Below are 25,813 nucleotides of genomic sequence, written 5' to 3'. Positions count from 1 at the left end.
ACTTATTACGACCTCTTTAGGGAAGTTTCTGTATATATAATATAACATTATCCAATTACAATTTACTAAAATACCCTTAATAAGGGCAAAATGGTCAAAAAAAGGACAAGATTGTCCTATATAGTAAAGTAGATAGATTAAAAACAATTACAAGCCAAAAGACAAAATTACAACTCTCTACATATATAGGAGGAAAAAAATAAAACAGATAATGTCAAAAGAAAAATAAAAGAGAGGATTTTATTTAATTTTTTGACCAAATTGGGAAAGGAAAGAAAATAGATGAAAAACAAGAAAAAGGAAAAACACAAACTCCTGACTCAGTAATAATCCCAACTCCCAAGCTGAATCCACCAACTTTACTTTTTCATTTTTTTTGTACTGTTAACAATTAAAACCCTAAAAACAAGAAATGCAATGTTCTATCATAAACAAATTTCATTGAAGTCACACTGATCTCAACTCAACGGTTTGTTTAAACCGAAAATCTCACCGGAAAGCCAGCCGGAGTCCTTTGTCGTCCGCCGGAAACTGTAACAAACTCCATCCAGGTTTCTCTCTCTCTCTCTCTCTCTCTCTAGAATTTCCTTTCCTTCTTCTTTCTGGTTCGATTCCAGCTTGATTTGCGTCATAGCAGATCAGAGCTCGGCATCGCGATTCACAATTGCGCGCTAAATCGCTGCGATTCACAACATAAGACTCTGTTTTGACTTATTCAATCAATGTTTGACTATAAGTTATGAATTTAGTAGCAGATAAAGTAAAGTAGTTTCAAAATCTAACTGCATTGTGATTCAATGATTTTACGTTTGTGTAAAAAAGTATTTTACACTGATGATATATAGCAACTTGGTGAATTGTGATTGAATGTCTTTGTACAATTTATTTGCACCAGATAATTGTGTCGAAGTAGATCAGAGCTCCACTTTGCACGGTGATTCTTCAACGATTGCACGCTAAAGCTGTTGCGAGACACGTCTCATAGTATAGGTATTAGGTTTACTCTCTTAGTAGTACCTCACTTTTATCATTTTAATAGTGTTTGTTTAAGGTTTTGTAGAAAATCATTTTTAACCTTAAAATGAAAAGCTGATCCTATTCTTATTTTTTTTCCTAAAAGCAAGGAACTTAAGAGTAGGAGGTTCGGATTTAAAAAAAAAAAGGATTTTTTAGCTAGTGAACAAATCGAGATTAGCTTCAGATTTTTTTTATAAATCTCTAAAAGGAAACTCTAGTTTTTTCAAATCCAAAACAGTTACACCTTATATTACTTCTTAAAATCTTACTGCACTGTGGCAAAATGATTATTCATGCATTGATGTTATACTGTCTGTGGATATATAGTTCTCTTGTAGCAAGATGGTGAATTATGATTGGACGACTTTGTTTTGTAGAATTTGTTTGCATTTGTCCATACATGGTTATAGTTATTAGACTCTTACAATATTTGGTTAGTGGAAACCTTGCTATTATTGTCTCTTTTTTATAGAAGACCTTTGTTCATAACCTAGCATTTGGACCTCTACCAGATTTTTGCTCTACCGTACAAAGAATATTGAAAAAATGGGACGTCTAAAGCTGCAAACGGGTATCAATTCAATAGAGGAGGAAGAACCTGAAGAATGTGATGCTGCCTGTCCTAGCAGAACAACTTTATCGTGCATGATAAATTCAGAAATTGGTGCTGTTTTGGCTGTAATGAGAAGAAATGTAAGATGGGGAAGTCGTTATATGTCAGGCGATGATCATCTGGAACACACTCTTATTCAGTCTTTTAAGGCATTGAAGAGACAAATATTTTCATGGAACCACCATCAGTGGCAAGCTATTAACCCTACCCTGTATCTACAGCCTTTTCTTGATGTGATTCGGTCTGATGAAACCGGTGCAGCAATTACAGGCGTTGCTTTGTCATCTGTTTACAAGATCTTGACACTTGATGTCATTGATCATAATACTGTCAATGTTGAGGATGCCATTCACTTGGTGGTTGATGCCGTCACTAGCTGCAGATTTGAGGTTACTGATACTTCTTCAGAAGAAGTTGTTTTAATAAAGATACTACAAGTTCTCCTAGCATGTATGAAAAGTAAAGCATCTGTTATGCTAAGTAACCAACATGTTTGCACCATAGTGAATACTTGTTTCCGTATAGTTCATCAAGCTGGAAACAAAGGTGAGTCATTGCAGCAGATATCACGGTACACAATGCATGAACTTGTTAGGTGTATTTTTTCTCACCTTCAAGACGTCGACAACACAGACCATGCATTGGTTAATGGAAGCTCTAATCTGAAACAGGAGGTATAAGGATAATGTTACCTTTATTTCAAGTTCTTTTCCATTATTATTCTTTTAGCTGGTGCAAATAAAAATAATAGAAAGGGAAATTAGGGTGGGATGGGGGGATGCTCTTATATTAATTATTGCTTCTGTTATGCAACACTTAGTGATATGTTATCAGTTTGGTTGTCTGTTCTTCTGACAGAATATTGTCAACCACCTATTCAAGTTGGGGTTAAATTCATTTTTGATCCCTATTGAATTGAAAATTTTGATATTCGTCCCCACAAAAATTGTATTCATTTTTGTCCTTAAAAAGTGCAAAAATTGTGTGCTTTTAGTTGCTGATGATTGACCAATGAGGACTAACAGCATTATTTTTGTTGAATATAGGAAACAATGAATAATTTTTTTATAGACTAAAATCAAATTTGCCAATTCTATAGGAAACAGATTAAAAATTACTAACCATTTATATTGTAATTTCGGTCATTATATTTTATGCAATAAAAATATACCAGGGATTTTTGGGAGTTTATATACCACTAGTTGTCTTTTACCTGCTGACTATCTGAACATCCAAGATGGACTTGACACGCCTCTGTTTCCCTCTGTTCCTCCAGTCCCCAACAAGAAGAAATATTTTAACTATCTTTACCGTCTTTCTTCGTATAGTTGGTATTAGGAAAGAGCTCTTCTTCGTATATATGTAAAATAAAGTATGTAGAAAAAATGGATTTTTTATAAAACTGAAAATAAAATATTTAAAATGATATTCATATTATTTCTATATTAATATGGTATTATAACTTACAGCAAACACATGAATATGTAGTAGAAAACACAACAAGAAATCACCTACCTAGTTTATAATGTGAATCACTTATGAATGTGGATATTTTTTTAAAAATTATCATAGTATTATAACTTATAATCTTCCATAAGAAAACTGATAGTAATGTTTGTGGAGGGGGCATTCAGCCACACTTGCTTCCCTCTGTATCCATCTCTGTTTGGGTTGTCACTTGTCAGGAACTTGATATTTACGATATCTCTATGAATATTTATATCTGCTGTTTGTTCCTGCAGACTGGAGGAGGCCTAAATAATGAGTATGCTTTTGGAAGTAGAAAGTTGGAGAATGGCAGCATGAGTTCTGAATATGATAATCAGCCGCTACCCTCAAATTTTGCTTCTAATGCTGCAAGTGTTGTGACAGTAACTATGATGGATGAAAACACAGCGATAGCTCTTACTGGCAAGGAGAGTGCATCATATGACGTACATCTCATGACTGAACCATATGGTGTTCCTTGCATGGTGGAAATATTTCACTTTTTGTGTTCTTTGCTGAATGTTATTGAGAATATGGAACTTGGTCCTAGATCGAACACTATAGCATTTGATGAAGATGTACCCCTTTTTGCTTTAACTCTAATCAATTCGGCTATAGAACTTGGAGGGCCTTCCATTCACCGTCATCCAAGGTTGCTAAGCTTGATCCAGGATGAGCTTTTTCATAATCTGATGCAATTTGGTTTGTCAATGAGTCCACTTATACTTTCAATGGTGTGTAGCATTGTTCTCAATCTTTATCACCATCTTCGTACAGAACTCAAATTACAGCTAGAAGCATTTTTTACTTGTGTCATTTTAAGACTTGCGCAAAGCAGATATGGGGCTTCGTATCAGCAGCAAGAGGTAGCCATGGAAGCCCTGGTTGACTTCTGCAGACAAAAGACATTTATGGTTGATATGTATGCTAACTTTGACAGCGACATAACTTGCAGTAATGTCTTTGAAGACCTTGCTAATTTGCTGTCAAGAAGTGCATTTCCTGTGAACTGTCCATTGTCTGCCATGCATATTCTTGCTTTGGATGGTCTTATTGCTGTTATACAGGGAATGGCTGAAAGGATAGCCAATGGATCTGCAAACTCAGAATATTCTCCTGTGAATCTTGAAGAGTATATTCCATTCTGGATGGTTAAATGTGAAAATTATGGCGATCCAAATCATTGGGTTACTTTCACTCGCCGCAGAAAGTACATAAAAAGAAGATTGATGATTGGTGCTGACCACTTCAATCGTGATCCTAAGAAAGGTTTGGAGTTTCTCCAGGGAACACATCTTTTGCCTGACAAACTTGATCCCCAAAGTGTTGCCTGCTTTTTCAGATACACTGCTGGGTTGGATAAGAATCTTGTTGGTGATTTTCTTGGAAATCATGATGAATTTTGTGTTCAGGTTCTTCATGAATTTGCCGGAACATTTGATTTCCAGGATATGAACTTAGACACAGCTCTTCGTCTATTTCTGGAGACTTTCAGACTGCCTGGAGAGTCACAAAAGATACATAGGGTGCTTGAAGCTTTCTCTGAGAGATACTATGAACAGTCACCACATATCCTAGCTAACAAGGATGCTGCTCTTGTGTTATCATACTCAATGATAATGCTTAATACAGACCAGCACAATGTGCAGGTTAAAAAGAAGATGACAGAAGAGGACTTTATCAGGAATAATAGGCATATAAATGGTGGCAGTGATCTTCCTCGAGAATTCCTAACAGAGATTTATCATTCAATTTGTAAGAATGAAATCCGCACAACCCCTGAACAAGGTGTTGGGTTTCCTGAAATGACACCAAGTCGATGGATCGATTTAATGCATAAGTCAAAGAAAACTGCTCCCTTCATTGTATCTGGTTCCAAGGCCTACCTTGATCATGACATGTTTGCCATAATGTCAGGCCCAACTATTGCTGCCATCTCTGTTGTATTCGATCATGCTGAACATGAAGATGTGTACCAAACATGTATGGACGGATTCTTAGCTATTGCTAAGATTTCTGCTTGCCATCATCTTGAAGACGTTCTTGATGATCTGGTAGTGTCGCTTTGTAAGTTCACTACACTTCTAAACCCATCATTAGTTGAGGAACCAGTCCTTGCCTTTGGAGATGACATGAAAGCAAGAATGGCAACTGTAACAGTGTTCACTATTGCAAATAGGTATGGTGATTACATACGCACAGGTTGGAGAAATATTCTTGATTGCATCTTAAGATTGCACAAGCTAGGTCTTCTTCCTGCCCGTGTTGCCAGTGATGCAGCTGATGAGTCGGAGCTTTCTGCTGAAACTGTGCATGGCAAGCCTATTGTGAATTCTTTATCTTCAGCTCATATGCAATCTATTGGCACGCCAAGGAGATCCTCAGGATTGATGGGTAGGTTTAGTCAACTCTTGTCTCTTGACACTGAGGAGCCAAGATCACAACCTACTGAACAACAGCTTGCTGCTCATCAGCGCACTCTTCAAACAATACAGAAGTGTCACATTGACAGCATATTTACAGAGAGTAAATTTCTGCAAGCTAAATCTCTTGAACAGCTTGCAAAGGCACTTATTTGGGCCGCAGGTCGACCTCAAAAAGTTAACAGCACACCGGAGGATGAAGATACTGCTGTTTTCTGCCTAGAGTTGCTGATTGCAATCACTTTGAATAACAGGGATAGAATAGGGATTCTTTGGCCGGGTGTATATGACCACATATCCAATATCGTTCAGTCAACTGTAATGCCCTGTGCCTTAGTAGAGAAGGCTGTTTTTGGACTCCTGCGCATTTGCCAGCGATTGCTCCCCTACAAGGAAAACATTGCTGATGAACTTTTGAGATCTTTGCAACTTGTCTTAAAGCTTGATGCGCGTGTCGCTGATGCTTACTGTGAACAGATTACTCAGGAAGTCAGCCGCCTTGTGAAGGCAAATGCTTCTCACATAAGATCCCAATTAGGATGGCGTGCAATTACATCACTACTTTCCATCACTGCTAGGCACATAGAAGCATCTGAGGCTGGGTTTGATGCACTTCTTTTCATTATGTCTGATGGTGCCCACTTGCTTCCAGCCAATTATGTTCTCTGTGTAGATACTGCAAGGCAGTTTGCTGAGTCTCGTGTTGGCCAAGCCGAGCGATCTGTGCGGGCACTAGATCTCATGACAGGGTCTGTCAATTGCTTGGCCCAGTGGACTAGCGAGGGTAAGGAAGCAATGGAAGATGAGCAAATGACTAAGTTATCTAAGGATATTGGAGACATGTGGTTGATACTAGGACAAGGTCTAAGGAAAGTGTGTTTAGACCAGAGAGAGGAGGTTAGAAATCATGCTTTATCATCTTTGCAGAAGTGCTTGATAGGAGCAGATGACATTTATCTCCCATATGGCAAGTGGTTGGACTGTTTCGATCTTGTGATCTTCACTGTGCTTGATGATCTTCTCGAGATTTCACAGGGACATTCTCAGAAGGACTACCGCAATATGGAAGGCACCCTTATCTTAGCAGTGAAGCTCTTGTCCAAAGTTTTTCTTCAATCACTCCCAGTTTTATCACAATTAACTACCTTCTGCAAGCTATGGTTAGGTGTACTGACGAGAATGGAAAAATATATGAAGGTGAAGGTTAGGGGGAAAAGAAGTGAAAAGCTTCAAGAAACAGTGCCTGACCTGCTTAAAAACTCGTTGCTTGCTATGAAAATGAGGGGTATACTGGCCCAGAGGAGTGCATTGGGTGGTGACAGTCTTTGGGAATTAACTTGGCTTCATGTGAATAACATATCACCTTCATTGCAACTTGAGGTATTCCCTGAGCAAGATTCTGAACATTCACAGTACAAACAGGGTGAATCAGTAGGAGGTTTGTTACCTGATGAAAAAGTTTCCGTCCCTTCAAGTGAAATCCCCAACCTTGAAGATGCTGGCATTGTTGGTTAATGAGATTCAATGTTGTTTTCACTTGAATGGGTTTTTTATGTTCATACTCGTACACACAACCCCTGAAGCTAAAATACTGATTATTCAGAAGAATCATGTTCACTTGTTAATTTTGTTTTGCTAATGGTAGATGCAATTACAACAAGAATTCTCAGGCGAAGATTTTTGTCTGTCTAATGTCTAAAATCACATCTCCATATGTTTGTATGTCACTTCCACTTTTTCCCGCCTTACACAGAAGCTTCTCATTCTTAAGAATTAGTTAAATCAGGTTTGTTAGTTTGTTGTCAAGGAGTTAATTGTGTTGTAACAAAAATCACATTTTCATCTGTCTGTCTGGCATTTCTACTTTATCCCGCCTTCCATAGAAGCTTCATGTTATTAAAAGTTAGTTGAATCAGGTTTGTTAGTTTATTGTTAAGTAGTCAATTGTGTTGTAACCGTGAAAGCACTACCTGATTTGAGACACTGTATATGTATATAAAAAAGTTCATCATATTGAAATAAAACAATTGTAGCATTTTTCAGTTTCCTGATTCAAATCTGAACTCTTTTTTTGCACAAATATGTATTACAGTTATAGCTTCAGATAGATTTCAGCCCTCTAGCGGGAACTATTTGCCTTGCTTTCTAACCACGATGCTGCATTGGGGATAGTTCGCCATAAATTTCCAAAAATATTTTGTACAGAACTTGATTTCTCCCTAACTGCAGGGCTATGACTAGTAGCTCTTATTTTGCTGGCTTTCATATATTTGCCAAGTGTGATAAACCCTGACGCGCTAATGCATTGTTTTTGAAATATATTAATTGTTATGTTTGTGTCTTTGTGATGTATTTAATAATCAGTAGTTACATACATATTTGTATTTTCCTGTTTTGGTGCCAAAATTTGGCCTAGGCGTTTTATGCGTTATGGCATTATCCTGATTGGATTATGTGGACTTGCATATTTCCTTTGCGGAAAATTAGTTCACCTGTCATACCAAAAATAAATTAGTTCACCTGTACTAGTTGGATGGTAAACAACAGATAATAGACAATGTCATTCTTAACTGATAACAGGTCTTCTAACTTTCAATTAAAAAAAGTACTCTCTGTCTTCCTTCTTTATTTATAGGGTTAATAGTATTTTTCACCCCTGTAATATATGTCATTTCCGGTTTTCGCCCCTATAAAATTTTCGGTTTGATTTGCACCTTCGTAAAATTTTTATTTTCCGGAAAACACCCTTAATAGGCCATTCAAAAACCAAAATTTCTTGAAAAAAAATTCTAAAAATGGCCTATTAAAGGTGTTTTCCGGAAAATAAAAATTTTACGAGGGTGCAAATCACACCGAAAATTTTATAGGGGCGAAAACCGAAAATGACATATATTACAGGGGTGAAAAACATTATTAACCCTTATTTATAAAAGCAATTGGATAAGGATTACTCTATTGTTCATAAGTATAAGAAATATAGTATGCGTTTCAAGTGTATTAAATATTGAATGTCTTTTATACCAACCATGTTTTTCCTGTTATTTTTCCTAGAAATGTATCTTTCAATACAAGTTGATTTCATTCATTAACTCTTGAACGTGTTTGTTTGTCTTTGTGATTTAGTATTTTGTTTGATATGAATAGAATCAAAGGTATCTTTGTTCTAAACTTTAATGTTGAAATAGTAGCAAAGCTTGGCCCTATAGGTGTACCATTACTATTAATAAAATCACTAATTGACAATGGTATGTGTGCGAAAGAAAGACCAAATTTAGACTCTCATCTACTGTTTTCAACACTCAATCAGATTGTTTCACAGTAGGTAGTTTATCAAATTTGCTGTTTACCAAGCTCTTAATTCAATTAATCGCCACAAACACACATAATTATAATCCTAGCATTAAATTAAGATTTCTCATTGTATCTCCATGTCCTACCCTACGTGATCAAAATTGTGTTACATTCCATCCCAAAAAGGAATGAGATAAACGATAAGAGGGATAGGGACATCTATAATATCACTTCAAAACACAAGTGGAAAACTTCCTAAGACATTTATTTATTAAAAGTTGAGATTATATGAGTATTCTGACAATTATATATCTACATAGCTGAAAATGTGAAGTACAACCCTACAAGACTCACTTAACTTCTATAGTAATCTATACCGACCAACAAAAACAACTAATCTCTAAATAGTAATTGTTTCTTGAGGCCTGCACTTCCTTATTCTGATATGCACACTTCCATCCTTTATGCTTCCACCATCCATGAAGTTGCAGCATTGCCTACGTGGTACCTGATTTAAAACAGTCAAATCAAATTATCAATTTAAAAGTCATACTTAAACTCAAAATGCTAAAGGAATTTCAATATTATTCAAGTACATTAGCTTTAATGGATCAGAATTTAAAAATCTAGTGCTGTTTTTGTTTTGATTTTGTGGCTGTTTGTATATACTTCATTCAGTTTATCTACTAGCATAAAGACGCGTGAGACTATTTGAGAGAGCATGAAAACAACTTATGACATGTCCATAAGCTGTTTTCAGATTAGATCCATAAACTCTTCATATCTTATCAAAATAGTTTATAGCTTGTATGTAAACAAATTGGCTATATTTTATCTTTTCTTGAAGAAATAGCTTATATATAAGCGTTAATTTAGCTGTTTGTCCAAAAGGGAACTTTGTGTCTGTGTGTGTTTGTATTTGAAAGAGAGAGAGAGAGGGAGAGAGGGTAGTACATTCTTCCAATATTCTGGATCCAGCTTCAAGGCAGAAACTTTAATTCTCTGCACTTCTCCATCTGCTCTCTTGCACTTCTTTCCATCCTTGTCAGCATATCTCTTATAGGTAGTGACACTTCCAGTCCTCGCCTCGCTAACCTGATCCAGGAAAAATATAGATGGCTGCTGGCATACGTCAGGGTTCATCCATCGAGTATTAAACGTGAAAGGACCATCACTTGAACTTCGCCATGTTTTAAATGTCTGAAATGGCATCTGCAAATCCGCTGTTATCAACAACGATGTATAGATTTGTATTGTGTAGCCCCAAGAAATAGATATTGACCATCTTCGCCTATGATCATAGCAAACGCTTTGCTGCACTATCCTTGCAGGGTCAATTTCGTATGCACTGATGAGTTTTTTTAATGAAGAGATTTGACTTTGGTCCGGAAACACCGGGTTCAATTGATCAAGGTGATGGAGTGACACAAGCGGTGCCAGAGGGTGCGCAGCTAAAAGACCATATGGATTCCCTCTAATGTCGAGCTGGAAGAAAAAAGACCATAAAACAGTAAATTTCCCATAGAATACAGAAAAGTACTGTGTAGTGTAATTAATGTGTATGTTTTGTGTATACCTGATGGAATCCTCTTTCTCTGGTAAGAGATACTCCTAATTCGTTTACACAGGCCCAAATTCTTTGATCAGAACCATAAAAATAATAGTATCTATGAAGACAAGAATCCATAATATTGGCTAGTTTAGCTGCTAATGCATAACTGATTGCAATACCACCGCCACCAAAAGCCATATCATAAGAATGCATAACATCTTGTTCCACACTCTCAGAATTCCCACCAATATAATACAATTGATTGTGATCATATTTTCCCAACACAGTAACTAAATTCTCGGGGAAAAACACCGTATCATCATCTCCCATTACAAACCACCTAACATTTGGCAAACCAAGTCTAAAGCTTTCGTAAACTATCCGCGATATCCGAACTGCGGACGCAGAGTGCAAGTACCTGAACTTAGTCCATCCCTGTGAGATTTTATATGGAATTAGCATATTGTCCGGCTTCAAATTCTTTGGTTTCTTGTCGAACCAGACAAAACCTCTGCAAGCAGTTGGATTCCACCAAAGCTTGCTGTAGTTGCTACGGCTATGCCACATTTTCGATGAACCAGCAATGCCGAATACAATATGTGAGATGTTTGTTGGTATTGTGTCAATGGTAATGACTGAAACATTCTGTATAACATGTAAATGCTCCGGTAATGGAAACCATCGGTCTGGTTTAGCGAATGTTGAATGGATAGCAAGTGATATCGATGCTATAAGGCAGATAATTATGCCTACTCTTATTGAGAATGAAACCAAGTCACCTATTTTTTCTGGTATATAAGGTAATCTTGTTATTTTAAGATGATCATGACAAGATTCCATCCGGTCTTGATTCATCTTTTTCTTCTTCACCCTGTTACATTTGAAAATTGAAATAAAAAAATCAGCAAGAATTCAGATAAATGATTACAACTAAAAGATCATAGATTATTTCAATTAGTAAAAATGACAATAAGAATCAATGGAAGGGTGTATTTGATCTTGCATTCTTGATCTGCAGAAGAATCTTTATCAGTGAAACTGTCGCAACTAATCAGTGGATGCACCACCGAACTTTCTTATCGACCAAGGAAGCCTAGAAGTTATACACCTTACATTGTGCTTTTGTAAAAGATCTAAACCACTCCACTAGCCACAACAAGCCAAACTCAGATACCTTTTGTTTTTGGTATAACAAACTCAGATACCTTTAGTCAATCATTTAAATCTATGTAGTGGTTATATATGTATATAAAACATTGAAATACTCTTTAATATTGGACCTATTGTATCTCAAAATGGCTCAACTATAGAGTGAAAGGGTATCCTTATAAAACAAAAAATTATTATCTAATTACTTTGTTTTATAATTTCAATTTATAATGATCCCTATTCCCTTGAGAGTGTTGTTTTTCTTCACATGAAGTTTTGAAACCATAAATGAATGGTTTGATCTTAATATTAATAATAAGTATTACATTTCTTTTATTTCAAAAATGGCCTGAGATTTTACATTGTTTATTGTTTTATCTTCAGCACTAAAAATCTTCAGCACTAAACACCAATTTTTTAACAAGTTAGATCAATGTATAGATTGTTTTCTGCTCTAATCACTTAAATTGTACTTCAAAACAAGTCAATTTAATTTTGACCAAAGTCAAAAAATAAGAAAATATAAAATATTTTTGGCTTGTTGATTAAATAAAAATAAATGAACATAAATTCCAGCAAAATCTGAGATTTACAGAATTTAACAGAATGTGCATAGACAAACAGAATCAAGTTAAACTAATCAATTCAAGGTATACATACCAAAACAAGAAGAAGAAAAAATCCATTTATTAAACATCACATAAAACTAACAAGCTATTAAATTTCACCATAAAAAACTAACACTTAAAATGGAAAAAAACAAAAGTAAATATAATAAGATAATGATTATTTGCAGGGGGAGGGAGAAACACAGAACTAAATTTCCAACAATCACGGAAAACAACAGAAAAACAAAATTCTTCAAGCAACAAACATCTTACATCGTACCTTGTCAACAATCTTAATATGAATTCTTTCCTTTTTGTTTTGCTTTATTATACGATGATGATGATGATGATGATGAATTGATGACGACGACGACGATTCTGCTACTCGTATTTGCCCACAAGCTATGATATTTCTTATTGCAACCTCCTCTGCCTCTGCAATGAAACAAAACATCAATATTTTGTTACAAAAATTCCACAAAAAGGTATAAACTTTAACGTAAAAAAGTGAAAATAACAATGACCCAGATGAAAATTATGAACAAGATGATTACGTTGATGAAGATTAAGAATAGAAAAAAAGGGTCTATGATCAGAATATTCCATCTGCAGAATTAGGTAAATTCTGCATTTTTCAGAAATATTTTCCTCTTCCTCCTTTTTTTTTTTTTAATTTTATTATTTAATTTTTTTTCCTAGTTTATTTTTGTGTTGCAAAATCCTTAAAATGATCTTGAGTCATCATTGGCCGTTTAAATTTGGTGCATATAAAGGAGAAATTTGCACGTTCCAACACAGTCTATGGTGAGAAGAGAATTGCACAATTTTGTTGGGTCCTTGTAGGGTACACTCTTTATTTATGGAACATTATGGTCATGTCGTGTCCAATGTTGGTATGGCATTGCATACATATACAGTATCATGAAATTCCAAGAAATATATAGTATAATAATAAGATCAAGGAAATTTCTTTGAAAAGTTTGTTTGTTTGTCTCAATTTTTTTCTTTATTTTATGTAAATATGTCCACCACTTAAAGTACTAGGGTTTAAATATTGACAGATGGAAGTGCTATTTAGTATCAGTGGTCTTAATCATGTCCAAATGTCAAATTATATTAGGTCTTTTAGCCTAATTTTTTAATTTTTACAACACCCATCATGTCCAAATGTCAAGATACATTAGGTCAGCCTACCTTTTTAATTTCCATAGCATCCATCGTGCTATATACTCCATGTAAATCAAGACAAATTTTAAAATGCAATATTTTTGGGGGTAAATTTAGGTGTATGTGTGCAAAACTTTGAAAATTAATCTCTTGAGATAATTGAAATTCATTTAAAAAATTGATCTCTAAAATATATATTATATTTTAGATAAACTAATGAGCGATGCAACATGAACCAAACTGATAATCGACATAAGTATTTACTTTGTGTCAAACAATGTTGGTTTTCAAATATCATCATTTTATTTGTAATATTAAATGTATGATTTTAACCGAGTTTTTAAGGTCTTTGAAGAAATAGTTTTCAAGATGAATAAAATCTATACTTCCAATAAAAGGGATACATAAACTTTTTTGGTATAGCCTATTTTTATTATACCTAAATTATGTCAAACAATTTTATTCTTAAATCCATTGATTAGAATATGGTTGATATAGTTTCCGTGAGCATAGCTCAGTTGGCAGGGACATGCATTGTTATATGCGGAGGCTGGGTTTGAACCCCAGACACCCCCACTTATTAACCTCAAAAAAGGTGAATTCTAACCTCTAATCTACCTGACATTTTGTTTAATTCTCATATATAAAAAGGAGGAACAATATCTTATTCAATAAAGTAGATCGAAACAATTTACAGTTAAAAGGGAAACATATGCAGTTTTTTTTAAGGATTACGGAAAATTTATAATAAGATATGATGATATAGATACGCCATTAGATGTTATAAAAAGGTAGATAGACTTGCACGTCATGTTTGCTTTTCCGCTAGTTATATAGAAGGAAAATGATAAAACCAACGAAAAGTTGAACAACGAATACAACTAAGGTTCATTTTTAGGACCACCACATCCCATGAATTCCGCCAAATACGGAAATTAAAATGTATTCCTTAATTAATTAACACGGAAAGTTATAATTCTTAAAATTCGTAGGTTGACTTTTTTGTATAATTTTTACGTTGTTATATTATTTTATTCTGTTTAGATAAAAAAATACAAGTTTTCGTGAGTTTAGCTCATTTGATAAGGGATAATGCATAATATATACAGGGGTTGGATTCGAACCTCGGACATCATCTTTATTCAACTTTAAAGTGAATTTCTCAAACCGCCATACTACTTAACAAAAAAAAATACTCCCTCCGTCCCAAATTGTATGACGTTTTGAGCATTTCACACATATTAAGAAATGTAATTAATATTGTGTCGGAAAGAGATATTATGAGTTGTTTTACAAAATTATCCTTAATAAATGATATGAGAAAGATAAATGAAAGAATTGAAAGAAGAAAGAGTAATAAATAGTTAATGATATAATAGGAAAAGTAACATTAATGTTTCATTGGTATTGTAAAGTGACATACAATTTGGGACAAATATTTTTTCTAAAGTGACATACAATTTGAGACGGAGGAAGTATATACAAGAGACGCACCTTCTCATGTAAGATCAGAAAACATATCAATTTCAATGAGACCAATTGATAATTATCGTGGATGGTTTAATACATGATTTCTACTTTACTTAAACTATTCAAATTCATACTATGTGATTAATTTCACCCAAAAAAAAATGCTCATTGGTGGTTCATAGAACTTTCAACAACCATGAAAGTACATGTAGAGCTTCGGTTGGCGTTTGAATTTTGAAATATCATCGCTCATGGCTTGCATTTTGAAATAAAAAAATATCATCACTGAGATTGTCTTTGATTGGATGAATTAATTAACGTCAAAAGATATGTGTTTAGAGTTTAGTGGCCTAAAATACAAGGTGGGTGGTCCAACCAAGGAAAGAAAGGTATGAGAATGGGACCATTAATGGTGATACTTGGTGACAATTCATTGGCTGACTGACTGCTACCACCTAATAAGTGTTAGATCTCCAGTCCAGTGAGACCACCACGCATGACACGACTTGGAAGTCAGGTAAACCTTCGCCAATCATTCAAACCATGTCCTAAAGAATTATTCCAAGAATCAAATTTAAATTATTATCATCAATTTGTCATTTGGTTAATCTCGTTAACTATTTGAGCACAATTGATTGGTTAACACTCCTTGATGTTTAGATACATACAAGGAATTAATTTTCATGAAATGTGAAATCAATTTTTTTAATTATTAAAAGATGTACTGACTCCGTACCAAATTGTTGGTTTTAGAAAAAAAAAATTGTCTAAAATTATAAGTCGCATACAATATCAATGAAATATTAATTTTACTTTTCTTATTATACTCTTAGCTATTTATTACTCTATATTCTTTCGATTCTTTAATTTATTTTTCTCATACAATTATGGAAGGACAATTTTGTAAAATATCTTACTCATCCCATCAATTGGGATCCGATATTCTTCGGAAACAAAATTCCCATTTGGTCCAATCTTCATTCCGCAACCATTCTCCATCATATAGAGTCCTCGTGCAAGACAATTGGGGAAATGTTTTAACATCTAATGATCTGCTATGTTGCTTGAAACCTAACTCTGTAGAAACAACAAATATTCGCATTGTGGCCCGACAATTTGGCCTTGTACATCATGTGTCCCTTGGGTATAGGGCTGGAAATGAACCGAACCAACTCGAATATAGTTCGGAGCTCGACTCGAAGATGAACTCGTTGAACTTGGTTCATGAACCAAATGAGCTGAATTTGAGTTGAGAATTAAGTTCGTTCCATAAAATTACATAAATAAGCTGAACTTGAGTTATATATAGTTTAACTTGTTTAGTTCATAAGTTGGCTCGGTAAATATACACACATTAAAGTTTTTTTTTTGGTTGAAGGAATATATACACATTAAGTTATATATGTTTATATTATTAATATTAAAACTTTGTGTTAATACAAGAAGCTTTATGAGTTTAAGAGGAAGTGAGAAACCTTAAATGTTGATATCTTATTAGTTTAAGCTTTGAAATAAGTTACTGAGTACAATCAAAGAAGTCCCACATCGAAGGTTTTCACATGCGAAGAAAGCAGACTCATATATAAAACAAAGCCTGAAACTGCGAAGTAAATGGAATGGACATGTAGTGCTAAAATTAATAGCTAATTGTTGGTGCTATTATTATTCCATTCAAGTGGTTTTGAAAACAAATAATAATTGTTTATGGGATTTTTTTTGCCCATTAAAATAATTATTGTCTCTGGCTGTGTTTGATAATATAAAAAAGTTAGTTTATAGTTTGTTGGATTAGCTTATAAGCTGGTTAGATGAAAATGTGGTGTGTTTGGTAACAAGCTTTTTTCATGTGCTTATAGTGTTTTTTGAAAAGTTATTTAAAGTAGCTTTTTATATTTTCTTCCAATTTTAACCCTATTAATTTAAATTAATTATTTTTTTAATTAAACAACTATCCATGTTCATCTTTATAACCGCCCCATTTTTTCCTTAAAAAAAAATGTCACGTTTTTTTTTTTTTTAAGGAGCATTTTATATATATGTGTGTATTTTTTTTTATTTTTAAAGAAATGCTTTATATTTTGCTATAACTAATCTGTTGATCAGTGCATTTTTAATGTACTTTCTTCTATCTTATGCTATGGAAATTCTATGATTTCTCCCTTTAATTTTAGTGTTTTTAATGTGTTTTCTAAGTTTAGTTTAATTTTGCATTTATTTTATTTACGCTACTTATTTTCTGAATAAACAATAATTTGACACCTTTCATTGCGTAGGGTATAACTGGAGTTGCATTTATCAGTTTGAGGCCCGCGACCATGTGTTAGAAAGCTAAGAGCAAATGCTACAACTTTCATGTTGAGGCCAAAACCCAGTTCCGAGCGCAAAGGAGTCAAATAATCGCATTTTGTTCCAGACGTTATTTTAAATAATTAATTTCGAGGCAACATTTGTTTTTCGGCCCGATACTTGTAAGGCCCGTTTTTCCCATGTAAGATAAAAACTAAAAAACACAGCTAGGGCTGCTCATTCTGCATTCACGTTTCAGAAAATAGAAACCCTAAGGCAGCCGCTTGCTATGGAGAACTAATCTCTCTTTCGATCCATTGGCAAAGGAACTTTGTTGTGACTCTTGAGGTTCGGTTTTAATAGCAATTTGTTATGTTTATGCTGATCATATATCAATTTTCTTGTCTCTCTTATGTGTATGAATTTGGTACAATTGATGCTTAATTATTCTGTTTCATATTCATACCGTTGAGATTGTTCGAATTAATCCATCACTTGTGTAAATTAATTTGAACAGAAAAATATACATGCTTTCTTTTCGCTTGCAAAAAGGGTTGATCGAATCTTGTTATGATATTAACTTTGTTCTTGGTGACGCTTGATCATCACCATAGTTAGTTGAACACGTATGATGCTTAATCAAACGAATTCTATATAAAACCGATTTTCGCTTGTTAAATGAGTTTTATAATCAACCAAAGCATAAACTCTTAACAAATACTCTCTGAGAACCTGTGATAGATGATAAACAAAGTTTCTTAAAATCAGTAGATTGTTTTTCTATTAATTGAATTCATCATCCTATTTACTTTTCTTTACAACCAAACAAAAACCCCCGATTTATATTTTTGAATTCATAGTTGTTGTTCTTGTTATTGGTAATTGCTAAATCAGAAATCCTCGAGAGACAACCAAGGTTAACTACCTTGTACTACTTGTTTTAAAATACTTAAATTTGATCGTCCACGACAACGATCACCTGCCGTACACCACACAAAAAATAACTAGCCTATTTTTTTTTTAAAGGAAAAAATAACCAGTCTATTGTACGTTGTAAAATTTTATATATTATAGCTCACATTTTGTTTCCACCTCTCTCTTATTTTTGGGATTTTTGGGATTCATAAAGCAGAGATCAAAATTGTCGGTGAATTTCTTTTTTAGTATTAAAGGTCGAAGAATTTTTTTATGGAGACTAAGATCAAAAGTTTGAATATTTATAGGGACCAAAAACATATTTAACTATAATTAAAAATATTAAAAAATAAATACATTACAAAAAAAATGTGTGTGTCTATATGTATATTAAAAAAAAAACATGTCCTTTTATGTCCTTTTATACTTATCAGTCACTTCAACAGCTAATTTTACCAAACACATTATTTTTAATAAGCAAGCTTTTCAGCTATAAACTATCAGTCATCAGCTATCAGCTAGCTTATAGCTTATTTTTACCAAACAGAGCCTTTGTATACAGTTATATTTTTTGTGATTTTATCTATGAAATTGTTTGAATTTAATCGATTTTAATGGACTTGTCTTTAAAAAAAATTGTGGATCTAATTATTCTCTTTTTTTTTTTATACTAGATAGACGAAATTGCAAAGCCATTATAAACTCACACACATACGTGGAGGTACCGGGGTTCGAACCCTGGTCATGGTTATTTGAATTGAGCTAATGAACCTATCAAGTCGAATCTCGTGAACTTTAAACGAGCCGAACTCGAGCTAAAAAAAAGGTTCGTGTCGAACTCGAGTCGAGTTTCGAGCCAAACCATTTCTTATCGAGTCAAGTAAAGCTCAGACAAGTTCGGTTCGACTCGACTCATTTCCAGCCCTACTTGGGTATGATTCACTGGTCCTAGTTATCTCAGAGACTCTCTTGGACCATGATTCCATAGATCATCTTTCTCGTTTTGGTTGGAACAAAATTCAGGCATTTTGGTTAGAGCCTTTGACAGTTGCCCTAGGGAATCCAACACCTTCGTCAATAGGTGAAATTTAGTTCGCGATCAGCTATTTTCTTAGTTTGAGAAGCTCTACTCTCAGAGAGCGACCACTGGTAAGAAAGCCTACTAACAAGTTAGACTTTCCAATCCAATGTAGTCTTCCCGTTATTTCCAAACCCAAGCAGCTGCTGATGCTAGTCGAGGTTGTGTCGATTAGGGCAAAGTGCAAGTGTCCAACGTGATGGATGAAGATGAAAAAAGATGAAATTCCTCTTCTTCATAGGAGATATATTATATCTAGTGGTGTTCAAATTGCTTACATCGTAGACCCTACCACCCTTGCATCCTTAAAGAAGAGGTCAGCTGCACCAGCTTCTTCGGTGGGTCAGAATTGGACCATAAGGTATTTGTGACATTCCCTTAATTAATTGCCTAGTTTCTTTAAACTCTTGTCTTCTCATGTCTCGTTTTCTCTCAAAAAAAGAAGGCTTCATTGTACCCTAATAGGAGGAGGATCAACATTCTTGGATCTGGTACTTCGCCTAAAGTAGCTGAAAGGATATTTTTTATTGGTAATTTATCAGCCCCAAGTTCTGAAGTAACTGAATCTGAGATTTCACCTGCGCATATTTTAAATAACTTCTTGATTTACATAGGTTGTGACCCCTCATACACACATCTAATTCCCCTAAATTGGTCGTTGTTCCAAATAAAGAACAAGACAACTACTTTGGTGTAAATAACATCCCTTCATGAACTTCCTTAAACTTGGAATGAATAGTATATTTAATTAATTAAAGTGTGTCACAACCACTGTAACCAAAATATTGTTAGAAAATCTTCATCAAAGTGTGTTACAACCACTATAACCAATAATATTAAGAGTGTTCAGAGTGCATCTTAGTTCAATTTTGATGTTAAAAGTTATCCGAAACGTAAGATAAAAAAATATGCAATTTAATTTGGTTGTCTTTGAAAATAAAAACCAAACCAATGCAGTTTGGGTTGATTCAGTTTTTTGGGAGACGATGCAATTTTTTATTTCCAACATTAAAATCAAGTTAAAAACAACTTTTTTCCAACAACAATGTTTGAAATTTGATCTGACATTACAATTTCATTTTCATCCAACAATGTTTCCATCAACATAGACCAAATAATTTTCATCGAACAATGTTTCCATCAACATCGATCAAATTAAAAACATGGACTTAAAAGAAACCCTCTTAAGTGAAAAATGCAAAATATTAACAAAAGATATATCTAACATAAACATATATGCAAAAATGCAAGTAGAATGAAATTAAAAAACATAAATACATTTTTGAAATCAAAAGCATAGAAGAAATTAAACAAGAGAAAAAACATTTCTTAGTCAAAAACAAAAGGAGAGGAAAAACATGTCATTTTATGAAATTTTCTATTCAATTTTTATGAGTAGTTGGTTGGGTGATAAAAGTTTAATTACTGTTTCTTTTATGTTATGTTGTGGTTTGCTTCGGTTTGACTTGGTTGATAAAATAAAAATTGCAAACTGGACCGAACTGTGCGGTTGAGTCAAAAAATGGATCAACTACATCCGAACTAAACCAAGATAAAGGTGGATAAAAAATGATTGTTTGGACTGAATTTTTTTTGGGGTTTGTAAGTTCTCCAATGGTGGTGGTCGCAAGGTTAAGGGCCCATTTGTTATAGATTTTTTAAAAATAGATTTTTGTAATGTAATATGTTTTTGTTATAATTTTTTTAACAAAGAAATTTTGAAGGAAATCTTTAAAAGAAAAATTTGTTTGAATAACTTATCTTAAAAATGTCATTCTAAGTATTTCATCATTTTGTTATAATTTTTTTTATACTAAAATTTTGAAAAATTCTAAAAAAAAAATGCTATTTCAAATAGCTTTTCATAAAAATCATTTTTGAAAGATGTCATTTTGAAAAAAAATATGTGATTTTTACTATGTAAAATCTCAAACAATGGATATTAAAGTCAGTGAATGTCAACATATCTTTTTTAACTTATACCAAATGAGTTTGACATAGTTTCTACTATTTTTGAATAAATTTCCAAAAAAAAAAAAAAAATATTTTGAAAATATAAAGAAGATTTTTTTTTTTGAAATCTTTAAAAAAAAAAAAAAAACCAAAAAGTAGCTTGCAAAGTGCTAGACTACCAACATATATTAACCAAAAGTGGAAAAAAGAAAAGAGAAGGAGGGAGACTATACTAAAACCTCTCTAATAATTTATAAATCTATAGTTAGGCATCCCTAACTTGTTCTGAACAACAAAAGACCTAATGCAAGAGGGTATCTGTGTATAGACCTAATTTATAAGCGTTGTCAATTTAATTTAGAATATACAAAAATATTAAATTTAACTAATTGATTAATTACAAATATTTGTTTTGTGTATAGTTTTTATAATAAACTCTTATTAGCATATTATAGTTATTATTAATTATAATATATTATATTTGTTCTCAATTTAATTTTGAATATATAAAAATACTAAATTTAACTAATTGATTAATTAGTTAAACTAAGCGATTGTAGTGCTCTTGGATTATGGAGTGTGTTACAACGGCAACGACGGTAGTGTTAGTTAATGGATGTCCGATTGATGAGTTTAACTTTGAGAGAGGTCTCCGTCCAAGGGATCCTCTTTCTCCGTTTTTGTTTTTGTTAGCTGCCGAAGGCCTTAATGTGATGATGTCAGCGATGGTGACGAGTGGGTTGTTTACTCCATACGGTGTTGGGGCGCAGGAGCCACCGTTGGTGTCCCATCTTCGGTTTGCAGACGACACTTTACTTATAGGTGTTAAGTCATGGGCTAATGTTCGTATCATGAAGGCAGTTCTGTTGTTATTTGAAGCTGTCTCAGGGTTGAAAGTTAATTCCACAAAAGCATGTTATTTGACGTGAATGTTAATGACTCTTGGCTTCATGAGACAGCTGTAGTAATGCATTGTAAACATGGTCGGATCCCATTTCTCTATTTAGGATTGCCCTTGGGTGGGGATCCTCGGAAGCTTCATTTTTGGTATCCGCTGGTTGAGAGGATACGGAGGCAGTTATCTAGGTGGAAGTGTAAAAATTTAATTTTTAAATGCGACCACTACGGACGGTTATGGCTCTTGATCTCGCATTGGCTTAGTATTGTTACGATTTTACATGGCGATTTACATACACATGCGAATCAGTTTTGTACTCTTGGAGGTTTCTCAAAGAACTCTAGGACAACTTTTACTATTATATGGATTTCGGTCTTATTTGTTATATGAAAAGATCGCAAGAGGAGAATTTTCCAAAATCACATTGATCATCTTGAAGCTCTTCTTGAAAGGGTTAAACTTCAAACGTATTGGTGGTTGAAATCGAACTTCATCAGGTTCGATTTAGATTACCCTTTTGAAGACAAAACCCCTCATGTTGTTTACAAACTACTATGTAATGTCTGTTTCTAGCCTTCTTCTATTGTAATTAACATTTTTCAGCTCCCTTCGGCACGCCTTGTGCTTGATTGACTGATTGTTTCTTTAATATATTTCGCTTAGTTTCTTAAAAAACAAACTAATTGATTAATTATAAACATTTGTTTTGTGTCTAATTTTTATAATAAACTCGAATTAGTATATTATAATTATTCTTATTTTTGTAGATGGATTCAAATCTATACTAAATTTAACTAATTGATTAGTTTTCGATGTTATTAATAATTAGTTATTAGATCCATTTTTTTCTCCTTTCTCTAGGTTTGAACCCATGACCTCAAACTCCTTAATCCTTTGACTAAAATCTGCCGAGCTATCCAACCTTCCAAAATAATTGATTAGTGATAAATAATTTACATTATGCTAAGTATAAATTGTACGCAACAACAACTTTTTTAGCGACTCATTTAAAAAAAACAATATGAACAATTTTTTTTTTTTGAGAGAAAACAATATGAACAATTGAAGTGTGAAAATTATAGTCAGTATTATAATTATTCTCGTTATATTTATAATTAGTATATTATATTATTCTCATTTTTTATGTCGTTGATATTAAAAAAAAAATACTAATTTCAACTAATTATTTAGTCATAACATTTGTCCCATATATGGCTTTTATCGTAAATTATGATTATATATTATAATTATTCTTATTTTTGTCCAGAAAATATTAAAAAAATAATAATTAATTTTATTAGTGATAAACAATTATCTCATGTATGAATTGTACGTTAAAGATGTCTTTTATAGATGTGGACAATGATGAGTCGTCGTGAGTTAATGAGAGCCCGTCATGATCGGCGCTCCATCAATGAAGGATTTTAGGCTCCAGAGCTAGTCGTTGAAGTTATTAGGTGGATCCAAAACAATTTATTGGATCAAATCTTAATGTGTGTTTGGTTTGACGGCGACAAGAATTGATTTTAGTTAAAAGTGAGTTGTATGTGAATTGATTGTATGCACTTACTTAAAGTGATTCTTATAAAGTCATATGTTGATTTTGAATGTATAATTACCAAAATGAGTATTAATATCTATTTAAAAAATTAAAAACCTTTGTTATATTAATATTGAGTACTTAACAAATTCTATACAACGTCTCCTAAACAATCATAAAAACAATATTTTTTTTCTTCTATTGAACAAATTCTGAAGGTAATAATACATATGGTGTCAATGGGAAACGAACAAAAAAACGGATTGGTTGTCTCTTAGTTTAGTTATTACAACGACAAATTGATTTTTGGATAAATACAACAACAAAAATGTTATTGGGTCCATTATTTTGCTTTTCATTTTGAGGGCTTAAGTTTAAATTGCCTTGACATTCTGCAATTTTTAAATTCCGGAAATCTTTTGTGTTTCCATAAAAAAAGTTTAGCTTCTGGATGACTTTTATGAACCGAAAATATTATGTAGGGGTGAAGTCAATTAATAAAAGAGCTCTTATATATGAACCACCTTAGATGGCATACACCCTTTTACACCCACACACATCTGTGACACGTGGCAAAAACATTGAAAGAAGATATAAAAAGGGTGATGATATGATGTTAAATTACTAAAAATACCCCTAACACATGGAGTGTACATAAGTGGTGTATGAAAAAGGGTGTCTACCTATCTTTTTCCTTAATAAAAAGGGTAAAATTGCAATCTTCTATGGTTTGTTGGGGTAAAGGTATAAATGTTGGGGTACATGGTAAAACTTCCTCTTTTCTAACATAGAGAAAGAGAGTGGTGTAAGTTTGCAGGTTGCTTGAAACAAGGTAGAGAAGAAAAAAAATGAGGATTGACAAAATCGTCACTATGTTCAATTTATTGAAATGGAGGAAACTAAAAACTGAGAAAGAAGTCATGGGTAATCAGGGAAAACGGTAAAGAAATAATGGGTAATTGAAGAAAATACATTTGTTACTAAACATCAAATTTTCAAAGTGTTTTAGGTTGCCACAAAAGCTTTTATTTCTAGCTTTGAGAAAACGCGAGTTTGGGGGATAAAAACACACTTTAAAGTAACTAAGTTGTTTGGGCTCTAGTGGCAAGGAGCTCATTCCAAGGACGCACTCGGGGAATACCGAGTTCGATTCTCAGGGGGAACAACGCTTGACCAATGCACCCCACTTTGGTGGATCGGAAACCGGTGCAGAAAAAAAAAACACACTTTAAAGTTTCACGTTTGCTGTTGTCCAAACATGAAATGAAATTGGGAAATCGCGTTTGGAAAGTGGGGCATCAAAACGCCTAACCAAACATAGATTCAATGTGACTAAATCAATATGTTTGGGCCCAATATCAAGGGGACTGGTCTTTTAGACTAGTTCATAAAAAAACTTAGAAGGTTACTCTTTAGGCCCCTCTATATCTCTTTAGGCCCCCTAAAGTGACCAAATTAACCTTTGTGTATATAAATTCTGAACAATCCGGTATGTATCTACCGGAGGACCATTTTGCTCATGAAAAAACATACCAAACAGACTTCTTTTATATTACACCATTTACCATCCTCTCTTCTCTTCCCTTCTCTCTTATTCTCTAATGTCCAGACGAGAATGGTCAGAAACCCGGACCCAGTGGGGTAGCACTTGGGTGACATAGAGTTAGGTGACATTGGTGACATTGGCCAATCACAATGTCATAATACTTGTGTTTCTCTATCTTTCACAAGCATTGTGACATTGTGATCGGTCAATGTCATCAATGTCACCAAACTCTATGTCACACAAGTTCTATCCGACCCAGTGGCTTGTCAGAAACCCAACTCGATTCTCCAATATCTCCTTCCTTCTCCAGTTGATTGATTTAGGGTCTCAAAATTGGGGACTGGGAATTAGTTTACAATTGCAGATACTTAAGTTTGGTCCCTTTTTTAACTGGTTATGCCTGACTTGCCTGTCGTTTTTCTTTTGTTCACCTTGTATTTTCATAGTTTTTGTAATTGGGACAAAGTTGGCTTGTTTTCTTTAGTTTACGGTTCTGGATATAGATGAGTACTTTGAAACTTCATGCTTAATATGTATCAGATTATTGTTGAATATTTATTTTGATATTTCAAAAATTATTATCCTTTATGCTAAAAAAAAAAATTGTGAGAGCCAAGTAAGGACAGTATAACATGTTTACCGATGGTGGATTAACTCACTTTGTTAAGTGGCCGATCTGCAAGAAAATACACATAATCAATCAATTATTACTGCTTTTGATTAATTTGATTCCTCTTCTGATATAATATTAAGTTCCCACAACACATAATATTAGAGCTCCAATACAAGGACTAATCAGAGACATAAAGTTGAAACAAA

General features: G+C 33.6%; 2 protein-coding genes across 3 annotated transcripts; one reads left to right on the top strand and one right to left on the bottom strand.

Moving 5' to 3' along the window:
• The first annotated feature begins 310 nt into the window (after positions 1-310).
• LOC25489342 (ARF guanine-nucleotide exchange factor GNOM) lies at positions 311-7,598 on the top strand. Of its 2 annotated transcripts, XM_013605257.3 has the most exons (4): positions 311-551; positions 896-990; positions 1,530-2,304; positions 3,373-7,598. In XM_013605257.3, exons 3-4 carry the CDS (start codon positions 1,564-1,566, stop codon positions 7,054-7,056), a joined length of 4,425 nt encoding a protein of 1,474 aa, XP_013460711.1. In that variant the 5' UTR covers positions 311-551; positions 896-990; positions 1,530-1,563; the 3' UTR covers positions 7,057-7,598. The 2 variants fall into 2 exon arrangements, with proteins under 2 accessions (XP_013460711.1, XP_039687336.1); XM_039831402.1 differs by lacking the exon at positions 896-990.
• Positions 7,599-9,057: 1,459 nt separating this feature from the next.
• Positions 9,058-13,123, bottom strand: LOC25489341 (uncharacterized). Its single transcript, XM_013605256.3, has 5 exons — positions 12,696-13,123; positions 12,422-12,576; positions 10,409-11,255; positions 9,787-10,317; positions 9,058-9,340 (listed from the first exon to the last, which is right to left on the bottom strand). The coding sequence occupies exons 3-5, from the start codon at positions 11,237-11,239 to the stop codon at positions 9,233-9,235; spliced, it is 1,470 nt and encodes a 489-aa protein (XP_013460710.1). The 5' UTR covers positions 11,240-11,255; positions 12,422-12,576; positions 12,696-13,123; the 3' UTR covers positions 9,058-9,232.
• Positions 13,124-25,813: the final 12,690 nt, after the last annotated feature.

Source organism: Medicago truncatula, chromosome 3 (genome assembly GCF_003473485.1).
Source record: "Medicago truncatula cultivar Jemalong A17 chromosome 3, MtrunA17r5.0-ANR, whole genome shotgun sequence".
Lineage (NCBI taxonomy): Eukaryota > Viridiplantae > Streptophyta > Magnoliopsida > Fabales > Fabaceae > Medicago > Medicago truncatula.
The sequence above is the reverse complement of the archived record's forward strand: the minus strand, read 5'-3'. Positions and strand labels throughout refer to the sequence as shown.

Excerpts from the sequence above, each read along its gene's own strand:
- LOC25489342 (XM_039831402.1), top strand. The coding sequence starts at position 1,564 with ATGGGACGTCTAAAGCTGCAAACGGGTATCAATTCAATAGAGGAGGAA. Across the intron at positions 2,305-3,372 it reads GCTCTAATCTGAAACAGGAG|ACTGGAGGAGGCCTAAATAA; the intron begins GTATAAGGATAA and ends TTGTTCCTGCAG.
- LOC25489341 (XM_013605256.3), bottom strand. The coding sequence starts at position 11,239 with ATGAATCAAGACCGGATGGAATCTTGTCATGATCATCTTAAAATAACA. Across the intron at positions 10,318-10,408 it reads GAGAAAGAGGATTCCATCAG|CTCGACATTAGAGGGAATCC; the intron begins GTATACACAAAA and ends TTTTTCTTCCAG. Across the intron at positions 9,341-9,786 it reads ATCCAGAATATTGGAAGAAT|GTACCACGTAGGCAATGCTG; the intron begins GTACTACCCTCT and ends GTTTTAAATCAG.